The sequence below is a fragment of the Nelumbo nucifera genome, chromosome 8 (assembly GCF_055504915.1).
Source record: "Nelumbo nucifera cultivar China Antique chromosome 8, China Antique-T2T, whole genome shotgun sequence".
Taxonomy (NCBI): domain Eukaryota; kingdom Viridiplantae; phylum Streptophyta; class Magnoliopsida; order Proteales; family Nelumbonaceae; genus Nelumbo; species Nelumbo nucifera.
In genome coordinates, this window is record NC_142656.1 from 9,115,084 (window position 1) to 9,127,197 (window position 12,114).

The window sequence follows — 12,114 nt, forward strand, 5'->3', positions numbered from 1 at the left end:
GCCTGGTGGCGTGGCAGAAGTTGCAGCTCTTCATTTCATACACCCCTCTTGAAAACGACAAATTATATAGGAAACCTAACTTTAGGGTTCATGAATCCTAAACAAAGTAAATATACGGAAATGTCATGTCAAACTTGAAACCTTTTAATACGTACGTTAAAGGTCCCAAACCGACCATGGATGTATTTACATTATTTCATCAAACAATACAATAGGTTCAAATTAGACATTTAGAACCCATTCCGTGCACTCATTCAATGGTGAAAAGCTACACCACAACAAAACCCCAAGTGAAATTTTGATGTCGGTATTGGAACAATGCGTAAGCCTATAGGCCTTATACCTTGGGAGGATATGTCCCTTTCGTATCTTTTAATGTTTTAACTTGTTCCAAACTAACCGTTGCTACAAATAATAATCCAGAGAGCTTTTTCTACGGCTCATCTCCTACACTATACCGCTCTCAACTTGGATCATCGATCATCTACTTTTCCCTCTCAGCTCAGCCCAGCCCAGCTGTATCGATTATGGATTTCCATGCGGCCAAGAAGTCGCTTGGGACTTTCTTTGATGATGATGAAGAACAAAAGCCCATCCAATCACCTACTCATCTCTCGTTTGTAGCCCCCCATCATCATCAACAACAATCGGCGGCTGGTCATCAATATGATCCCCAGTTGAGTCCCGAAAGGCTTTCCTCCGCGTCTTTGGTCCACATTGCACCGCCCAGTCCGGTTTCGCCATGGACACTCTCTCCTATCCACACACCCTCACCCTCTCTACTCTACCACTGTGTCGCCTCACTCCATCGACACGAAGGCAACATCTTCTCCATCGCAGTCCTCAAGGGATTAGTCTTCACAGGTTCTGAGAGCAGCCGGATTCGTGTATGGAGGCAACCCGACTACGTCGAGCGCGAGTTTGTCAAGACAAGTTGCGGTGAAGTTCGTGCAATTTTAGCCTTTGGCAACACTCTCTTCTCAGCACATAGAGACCACAAAATCCGTGTATGGAATGTGTCGATTTCAGACAGTTTCAGTTGTAAGAAGGTGGCGACCTTACCTCGCCGAAGCGCGTTTCTGTTGTTTCCGAGAACAAACGCCCAGCAACACAAGGACTGCATCTCTTGCCTTGCCTACTACCATGCAGAAGGGCTGCTGTACACAGGTTCTTGGGACAAAACAGTGAAAGCTTGGAGGGTGTCAGATAAGAGATGCATCGATTCATTTGTGGCACATGAAGACAATGTCAACGCAATCGTGATCAACCAAGAAGATGGATGCGTCTTCACTTGCTCCTCCGATGGATCCATCAAAATATGGAGGAGGGTGTTTGGGGAGACCGCACATACTCTCACCATGACACTAAGATTCCAACCATCACCTGTCAATGCACTGGCCTTGAGCTGCTCCCAAAACGAAAACGATTGCTTCCTGTACTCGGGGTCTTCAGATGGGTTCATTAATGTGTGGGAGAAGGAGAAAGTTTCGGGTAGATTCAACCATGGAGGATACCTACACGGCCATCGCTTTGCGGTTCTGTCGTTGGTAGCTATAGACAAGCTGGTGTTCAGTGGGTCGGAGGACACGACCATAAGGGTGTGGAGGAGGGAGGAGGGGTGCTGCTTTCATGCGTGTCTAGCAGTGTTGGACGGTCATCGCGGGCCGGTGAGATGCCTGGCCGCTACCTTGGCGATGGAGAAGGCTGTAATGGGCTTCTTAGTCTACAGTGCAAGCTTGGATCGTACGTTTAAGGTATGGAGGGTTAAGGTTTTCCCCAGGAAACAAAGGTGGTGAATCTGGAAGACACAGAGAAGCCCGATCATCATAATAAGACAAAACTCATGGAGTACGAGATGTTTCCGGTTCTATCGCCATCGTGGGTCGAAAAGAAGCGTCAAGGTAACCATTTACGTTAACAGAGAAATGACTGCTGGTGAATGGTGATTATACCAGATCGAGAATGAAGAAGAGAAGCCCGGCCAATTGTTTATCCTGAAAGCATTTTACTTTTTACTTTTAATTTAATTTGCCTAGTTTTAGTAGGTACGTGTACGTAGTTAGTTAGTTAATAACTAGCTAGTGTTTATATTTTATACATAATAATAAGGGAATACTAATGTGCGAATTGATCTTTGTGAAAAATAAATGTGGCCTTAAATTCTTAACGGTGGTGTGGTTAGACAATGAATGCTTAAGCTTCTTCCCAATGTTATCATTGCTCTTTCATTTTCACACTTATATGTTGTGGACCACCCAGAAGGCCACAAGTCCAGAACTACTACTCTGGTGGCTGGTACTCCAATTGCTTCACTCTGCTGTCTGGTCGTGGCTTTCAACCAATTACATGTCAAAATTAGTACCGCCAGGCCAGTGCTAAATTGTCCTGCTATTTTCATTAGTCACTATGCCTTACGTGGGCTCTCATGGATTATTGGTTCCACAGCCCCTCACTGTCTTAATTACACACAGGCGTTCATGGAGCCAAAAAGCTGTGCACTGTAGAGAAGGAGGAATTTGAATTGAGGGAAGATATAATAAGAGTAAAGACGCGTCGACGTCGTTCATCCCTGTCTCCTGAGTCCTGACATCGGGCGTAAGTTGACGAATCCCGCAAAGTTTCATCCTAACAAGATTAACCCTCTTCATACTCCTACTCACATATATAGTCATAGAGCGATTCTCACAGCACTTGCATCTGCACCCAGTGAATTAATGAAAACATAGTACAGGGAGATGTTTCCATTGTACGAGCTGTAAGGTAGGTGTGAGGAGTAAATGATCTCGTCTTTTTTACAGTTTACTGTTATGTTCGTTATGTATATAAATATCCTTCAATGCCAAATTAAAACAGCGACACAGTGCAGCAATAAGGCAAACAAAATAGCGATCCGGGTCATCTGCACTCTACGTATAGGCGTGACATATACGTATATATAACATTCATTATAGGCGTGACATATAGGCGTGGTCCCATGATATACGTATATATAACATTCATTATAAACCTGAATTAAAACTACAGATCGGGCTTATCTTAATGCGGGATGGACTTAGAAAGATAAATAATTTAGATGGGCCTTGCACATAAATTTGAAGATATGTTTTGGCCTGTGCCTAGGCTTTACAAGGCTCTAGAAGGACCCATTTCGGGTATTTGCAGGAGAGTTGCCTCCCCTAGCTCCTACAGAGTTAAGCTTTAGGAATGGAGGCTGGCTCTCTGCCCGACTCAAATTCAAGCTCAACTGAGGTTGATCCTTGTTAGTTGGTTCTCTTCTTTGACCCCAAAAGTTTGAGCAGCTTAATTAGTTTAAGAGTTTGGAAATTGAGTTCAAGTGGACTTAAATGAGATGCACTGGCTTGGGGTTAAGGTTCTTAGTCCACCCCTCAGTAACACGCTATCAATTTCAGTATCTAAAAATGTTCACATCACATTAAAGCTTTATCAAAAGTCTATTTTACCCATTTTTTTAACCTTCATGTATATCATACGTATTAAAATATTCTCGTTTATGAGGATAAAAAGTTAAAAACAGGTTCATCAAAAAACAAAATTTTTTAAAGTGGTGCAAACTGGCTCAATTGATAAGGTCTCTCACTGGTTGTAGCCAGGGCTGCAACAAGAGGGATGGGTCGGGTTGAAGGTCACCAGCCCAACCCAAGTTTGACGGGCTTAGTCTGATTGAGCAGGTTTGAAAGAATTTATTAATATATTTTTATATGGTTAGCTTTTATCGAGTTTTATAGTTCAATTTAAAAGTAGAAATAATTGAAATATGTACAAATTTTATTAACAAATGTACACATACATGTTTTATATGTATATATAATTATAAAGAAAAAAAAAAGATGGTTTTATCTAAATATAATGCATGTATATATGTATTCGATCAGGCGGGCTCAGGTTGGATTTAGTTTTAGCCCGGTTGGGTTGGACTAGACTAAGGTAGGGCTCCAGTTACTTGAGATCTCAACCCAAGCCTAACTCAAGTTTAGGCCATACTCGAGCTTGAGTTAGGCCTGCCCAAGTTGCACCCCTAATTGTAGCAGAGACTTGTGATTAAATCACACTATCACTAGTGTTAGTGGGGGACCAATTTCCCCCATTGTGTAGTCTCATGAAGTAAATAATAATAATAATAATAATAATAATAATAATAATAATAATAATAATAATAATAATAATGATGATGATGATGATGATGATGATGATGATGATGGTGATGAGGGGTAATTTGGCTAGACTTGTTAGCATGCGGACATGTGGAATGACCTGATGATTAGATGACAACTCAGCATTCTTGGCCACCTTAATAGGCCAGGTCAACTCGGGTATCTTGGGCACCTCAGCCAAGACTGAGGTCCGAGCAGCCTGTGGTGACCCAACCTGCCAAGGTGCCATGTAGCCTACTTCTAGAAGCTAACTAATTGTCTCCGACCTTTCCGGGATCACACTACTCGTCCGCAAGCCCATCCTTATCCCGCTCGGATCGGATGGACTCGATAAGACTTATCAGTTCGCACGAAGTCCATCTCTGGGTGCGAAACGAACTCCGGGGATCTCGGATGTGTTTCATAACGCCTACGACAGCTCACCTTTATAAGGGCCTCACCTCCAACTTTACAAGGTACGCACGATAATAGCTCTCTTGCTTATAAAACTCTTTTCTCGCCCTACACTCTTTGCTAACTTAAGCATCGGAGTGCCCACATCGGGTAAGCCACCCCGAGTCCTCTAGTCATGTTCTCTTGTAGTTCAACCAGCCACTTAAACAAACTGACGTCCAAGCTGCCATCCAGCTAATAGTGACCAGATCGTGCACCATCAAATAATAATAATAATAATAATAATAATAATAATAATAATAATAATAATAATAATAATAATAATAATAATAATAATAATAATAATAATAATAATAATAATAATAATCATGATGATGATGATGATGATGATGATGATGATGATGATGTAATAATAATAATAATAATAATAATAATATAAAATTGAGATGTTAAAGGATTTATATGGTGTTTGCAAATGAGGGTATTTTTGTCAATTTTGAAATATATATTTTAAAGGCAAAACTAATACTCATCATTAATTAATGGCATTGATAAAGAATACTTATTTCATTCTTGATTCCATCTCTTCCCTTAATATACAAGTTATTAGTAGTAAAATATAAATATTTTGGATGAAATATGGTTACAAATTGAAAATACAAAATTACATTGTTAAAAAATTAAAAAAAAATATATCAAATAAATTAAATAAAATTAAACAATTTACAGTGATTTGAAAAAATAAAAAAATTACAATACTTATTTCATTCTTGATTCCATCTCTTCCCTTAAAATACAAGTTATTCCTTATGCTATTAGCGCCTACAATGGATCAACCTATCAGTGCATCTAGACTTCATTATATTTTGGACTTAGTTAAAAACTTATCTTCTATTCTCTTTGTATGTAAAAGCTAGGGATGCAAATGGATCGGATTGGATTCGAATCAGGGATATATTTGAATATGATCTGACATTGTTCATGTCGGATCTGATCTAATCCGAAGATCTGATTGGATGTGATAGGACTTGATTTAAATTTGAATCCTATTGGTAAGTCGGATCTTCGGATATGATCCAATCTGACTTGTTTTCTTTAAAAATTAAAAAGTTACTAAAGTAAAAAATAAAATATACTAATTTAAATAAAGTAAAAACAAAAATAACAAGTATTTTTTAATTATTTTCGTCATATATATACATAATTTTTATAAAAAATAAGTAATATAACAAATTTATAAAAATATAATTATAAATATATAATATATATCGGATTGAATCTTCTCAAATCGAATAAAGAGTAATCCTTATCTGATCCGATCCAAAAATCCAAATAGAAGTGATCCGAATTCGACTAAATAGGACCGGATCAATCCGATCCATTTGCACCCTTAATAAAGCAGACTTTTTACTGTGATTGCCCATTTCTATTTCTCAATGGGCTAAAACTTTTGATGGGGATGTTTTTTTGGTAGGACCGAGGGACCGAGCGCTGGACTGGCTGCCCCTAGTTGGTTATAATCAATATTGGGGGATTGATGTGGATTGCAGTCCACTTATCCCTATAATTCTTTTGTTTGCTTAATGATATATAGTTTTCAAAAAAAAAAAAAGAAAGAAAGAAAAAAAAGGTGTTTGGTTAAATGCACGTCATTCTTCTTAGTTCCAAAATACATCACATAAAAATGATTTGTTTAAGCTTATGGTGTGTACTAAAATGGGCTGATGAGGTTGGTTTTAGGATATAAAATATTGTAGATTTTGAAATATATCAAAGTCTTGTTTCAAAACACACCAAAACTTAAGGCTAGTGTTTTTGAACTGTTGTTGATTTCGACAATCAGACTTTTTGGCTTGAAAACCATTTAGGCAATCAGTTCCATTTCACTTCTAACCTGTTCTTTAGCTAAAAACCGTTAATTTAGTTAGCAACTTGTTGACTTAGGCATTCAAACCATTGACCCGAACAACGTTTTTGACCTTTTTTTATTTTTTTATTTGGAAGAAGCCATCCATTCAAATCGGATGGTCGAATCGCTGACCAAATACTGGTGGCCAAAGCAATTCCGATTCCGGATCAGTTTTTAAAATATTGTCTTGAAACACTCAATAAGCATTGATTTAATATATTTTAAGAATAATAAACATTGATTTAATATCCTAAAATTCACCACACTTTTGATGACCACAATTAATTCCGGTATGAGTTTCCCTATCTTTTTCAACACAGTCTTGGTGATTAAGACTTGAAGTCACTAGCTAGGTTAAGGTCTATATATGATCCTCATTCTCCTTGCCTCTGGTTAAGACACCTGAGCTGCATCACGGCACGATGCCTCAACGTGGAGTGATCCCACCAGTGCCCAACCATGTGCTTTGCCATTTATCCCTGAACCCTAAGATGGTATCTGAAAATGACATATCTTAACATTGGCCTTGTAGCTCTTTTAATAGTGACCTTAAACAACTTTGTGCAACGAACCAGATCTACAAACAACAGATGGCTTGTGCATTTCTCAACAGTACAACTTCCACACGTTTGTACAAAAACTATTTCTGCCAACATGTCTTAAGATTTGTGGACCGAATTAGCCTTCGTCTTAAAGTTTGGCTGACTGTTCTAAACAAACTTATTAATCGGAGCTGACCGGTTCTCTTCCTTCCCATGCAGCTCACTTACATGATCAAGAATGGAACCAACAAGGAAAACCAATAAAACCAGACAACTAACCTTCCTAAACTTACAAAAGTTTAACCGCATACATCAGATCAAAGAAAACACACTATACCAACATAGGTGGGTGGGATACAGAAATAACATGATCAGATAGAATGGAAGAGAGAGAGAGAGAAAAAGAAAGAAAGAGTGCTTAGAAATTTTCATCTTCGCTAGGGAGAGGAACATGAGATCTGACTATGAAGAAATTCTCGTAGAGGAAGCCGGCCAGGGCTCCACCCAAAAGGGGGCCCACCCAGTAGACCCAATGATCAGTCCAAATTCCGCTTACCAAGGCAGGTCCAAAGGACCTCGCTGGGTTCATCGAAGCCCCAGAGAAGAGCCCACCAGCCAAGATGTTGGCACCAACCACAAGCCCAGTAAGTAGTGGGCCCAATCCATCAAGAGAGCCTTTCTTTGGGTCCACTATAGTGGCATAGACGGTGAACAACAACGAAAAGGTAAGAATAATCTCCATTACGAGTCCTTGTAAGGGGCTCACCCCACTTCCGAGTGTGTGCGCCGGAGTCTCCTGCACCAATGAAACCCATAAGTGATAAGCCTAGTCAAGATTAGGGATGACAATTGACATGACATCTCGGATTAGGAAAAGAAAACAGACCAGGATGGGTTTGATCGTCAGGTCAACCTGACAACAGAAGGGTTAAAGGTAAAAGGCTAGCTAGCCTGCCATGTCCATGAAGGCATGAACTAGTTTCTACCAGAGCAGGAGTGCAGGACGATCGAGCAAATTGTAAGAGATGCTAGCTGGAAATAGCTTCTGTTCCTGTTCGACAATCTTAAAATGGATATGAGTCTCCATCCAACCCAACCTTCGGCCGGGTCATTTTCCTGGTCAACCGGTCGGGTCCAATATATGGATCTGAGTCCCCAGGCTTTGAAGTTTGAAGCAAATTATATGCCAGTGAAGCATTGTATTAATAATATAGCACTATAGTGGGAGTTACTCACCAACCCTCCAGTGAGATACTTGAGGAGAATACAAGCCAGTGAAGACGCCAACAATTGATCAATCCAGTACAGAATAGACCGGAAGATAGTTATATGGCCCCCTGCTGCAAGACCGATCGTCACGGCAGGGTTAAGGTGACCACCGGAAGTGCGTAGACCGGCGGAGATCATCACAGCCACGACCAATGCATGTGCCACAGCCACGGCAAATAGGCCCACCAGAGAACCCCCAAGCATCTTATCTGTTCAGGAAAACAGGAAAGTTTAGTATTACATGAATTAATGGGGTTCCAACTTCCAACTTCCAAAGAGGCATATATATACTGCGGCCGAAAACACATGTTAGAGCAGACCATGCAGATATACCAGAGGTCATAGCAGCTCCCACTCCGGCGAAGACGAAGAGGAAGGTGCAGATAAACTCGGCGACGAGGGCCTTGAGGCAGTCGGTGTCTGTGGCCTCTCGGGCGGTGCCCAACGCGATCTTCGCCATAATGATCACTACTCTCACCACTGGAGCTTCTCCCTTTCAGCTAGCTCAGGACCTTTTAACTCAACTCTGTTCACTACTCATCCTTGCAGCCTTTGCCTACTTAATATATATATATATAGGCTTAATAGGCCGAGTCCGAGTATAATACCATGCATCGATCTGGCATCTGCTACACTACTTGTTAAATTAAATATATATAAATTAAGTAAGCATGCAATATCATTTCGGTTCTCACGGTCCCACATGCTAACTTTGAAAGAAAATTGGTTCTCTGTTAAACCACGAAAATACCCTTTGACAATTAGGCTTGTGATGAAGCAAAGGATGGCCATTTTGGGAAATCTGTTCTTTTATTTTAAGGGGAAATTCCAGAACCCTGTACTTTTGGGCCAAGTTTCGACTTTAAAATATGCCAATGTGATATTTGAACTTTCAAAATGTGATAATTTAGTATCTGCCTTAACAACCGTTAGTAATGTATTCCCTTCAGCTAATCCGAAGACGAGGACGATGAAGAGGTTGAAGAAGATGAGAGAGGCTTCTGGTTTTGGATCAAGCCTTGTATAGTTTCGCTCCACCCCTTGCTGGTATCACCAAAGCCGTGTCTCCTTCTCTAGTCTTGAACCCGACTTGTTCTCCCAACAATTTTACATATTTTGCAAAATTTAGATACTAAACACGTTTTAAAGTTTGGAGACCAAAATAACTTTTGAACAAAGTACAAAGTGCTAATCTAAAATTTCCCTTGTAATTTGCACCCACAATAAGTGTGCTCGATGGATTGGTTGGCAAGCATGTGTTCATGTCCGATGAATTTGGATTTGAGTTAATTACATACATAATAAAAATTCTTGATTGCAAATTTTGAGAGTATTGATGAAGATAAGGTTGCTCATATGATCCCAATAAACTGTACTCTTTATATCCCATCACACTACAGAAAGATGAAATGTCTTCATTCCAGTGAGGACGTTTTTTGTCTGTCGTCTCTGTGTGTGTGGAGGTTTATGTCGTGTAAGGTCTCCTCTTCCACCTTTTCTTTTATAATTTTGTTGTTTGATTGTGTTCCTTCAAGTCCACATCTCCCTGCCTCTCCATTTGACTGTATAGTAGAGAGAGTGGGCATTCTGTTCATTAATAAAAGTGAATGCTTCATGATGACAGCGAGGCCACGAGACTTAGATTTGTCTTTTAGTCCATCACTATTCACTACTCTCTCTTCTTCTCCTGCGTGCATATAATATTTTTATATTGCCTATATATTTCACCTCTGCTGTATATTCTCAACCTATCGCAGAGAAAGAAGAAAAAAGGCTTAGGTTCATTGAACCCATATGTCAACTTAATCCAATCCAATTAAATGAACTTGCGTGTAATACCATGCACTTTGAATTAATTAACCATAGTCCATAGGACGTCGGTAGGATGTATACATCCATTTACGTTATTATTCTACGGGTCCAGAGTTTCATGTCTCTTTGGCTGAATTGTCCTAAGTCCTACCCAATTGATGAATTGCTGCTGCTATTGCCAAATCAAGAGAATATTGAAGAATGCTCTCAATACAAATACACCAATCCAAGATGAGGTGGAACATGGGTTTCGTAGGGCCATCTTGCAGTGACTCGTGAGGGAGCCCACACAGTACAGACACATACTCGACCATCATTTGATTCTCATCATGACTCTATTCTGTTTGCATTTAGCACTTGCAATGGTGGTAGTAGACGATTGATTACATAACGTTAAAAGAGAGCACTAAAAGAAAACTGAGCTGGCCATCCCCACATCACATACAATGATGTTGTTGGGCCATACACAGTGAGCAGCTGATGCTGATGATCATCCAAATTTTGCATTTCGTCCCAAATAAACACAAGGGAATCCTCAAAAGCTGTCTTTATGCTGCCGTGTGATTCCCAGTTCGATGGTGATCATGGAATCTGGACCAACTTTTCACGGAAACACAATTAACCTTCCACAACATATGGGGTCCACAGTATGATGTGATCATGTAATGGTGGGGTCACAATTGCACAAACAAAAGGGTTTCTTTCCTTTTTAATTTCTTGAATATTCTAAGTGATTCCTCCTTAATTTTAAATTCATTCAAGACTAAAAGACCATGGGAATCACAATTAATCCCCTTAGAACTACCTTTGGATTATAAATAATTATTATTTAACTTTTCACAATATTATCTCTTTTGTTCGTATGCGTATTAAGTTAATTTAATAAAAGTCAGCATGACATAAAAGCTGCAGATCGAAGATATCACCCCAGGAAGGTAGCACCTTCCACCTTGCTCTTTGCCATCAAATTAACCACCACCCATACATACTACTGTGTCCCCATGAGATTTTTCTAATAACATTTGTTTGCTTGGATCATTTACTCATAAAAATTTAAAATAATAATTGTCACGCCGATTGCTTCCGATTGGATGAAAGTTGAAAACTGAAAGCTATAGCTCAACCATGTGATGTGTCTATCGTAATTAACAGAAAATGGTACCACTATATTAAATATAACAATGATGATTTGGGAAAACTGGCCTTTGATATCAAATATTGGGGCTTACTATCACGACTCCACTAAGAAACCACAGTTCCCAGGTTGCTTTGTGTGTTTTGAGAATGATAACTCGATCGACAATTTGAGAGTTGAGAAAGAAATCAAATGAATCACGTCTTTGGGGCTGTTTAGTTTATAAACGTTTTGTTTTTTTTTTAAGATATCTCACTTGGTAAATGAGAAAATTTGTTGATAATATAAGCTGAATAGTGTAAAAATGCCTAAGCTTCGAGGAACACCAAGAAAAAGAAAAGACATTTCCCCAACAACAACAGATGCCTCTTACACAATATGAGAAAAGTGTTTCTTTGATAGATAATTTCATCAAACTCTATTGGAGGAAATGATTATGTGGTGCCGATTTTAAGTCAATAGTTGATTGCTGGATGCTTCTTGAACTTTAAAAGGTGTAGGAAGGTAAAGGAGGAGCAAATGAAGATATCAAAGATTTTCCAAGAGAAATCATGGAAAAATATATAGGAAAATTCTATGGTACACCATCCATTAATCCATTATAGTAATAGACATGATTGGTTGAACATGATGGTAAATACACTTTGTCAAATATAAAAGTACACTTTATGAAACTTAAACCAATGAAAAATAAAACGTACTTTAACGTGATTGATTGATTGATTGATTGAAATCTAGATTTAATGTTAATGTTCAACCAATATATAGTGAGTGCACTATAATTGAAACTCAAAAATATATAATAGATTTATTAGATTTACATTTACAATCTGGACTATCTCAAGTCTGAACGAGGCAATAGATGCAATATTTGCATAACCA

The 12,114-nt window shown here is 39.0% G+C and overlaps 1 protein-coding gene and 1 pseudogene across 1 annotated transcript; one reads left to right on the top strand and one right to left on the bottom strand.

The window, feature by feature from the left end:
• The first annotated feature begins 396 nt into the window (after nucleotides 1–396).
• Nucleotides 397–2,133, top strand: LOC104592110 (protein JINGUBANG-like; annotated as a pseudogene).
• A 4,919-nt stretch (nucleotides 2,134–7,052) lies between these two features.
• LOC104592112 (aquaporin TIP4-1) lies at nucleotides 7,053–8,853 on the bottom strand. Its single transcript, XM_010251310.3, has 3 exons — nucleotides 8,619–8,853; nucleotides 8,253–8,494; nucleotides 7,053–7,812 (listed from the first exon to the last, which is right to left on the bottom strand). The coding sequence occupies exons 1-3, from the start codon at nucleotides 8,743–8,745 to the stop codon at nucleotides 7,435–7,437; spliced, it is 747 nt and encodes a 248-aa protein (XP_010249612.1). The 5' UTR covers nucleotides 8,746–8,853; the 3' UTR covers nucleotides 7,053–7,434.
• Between the last annotated feature and the right edge of the window lie 3,261 nt (nucleotides 8,854–12,114).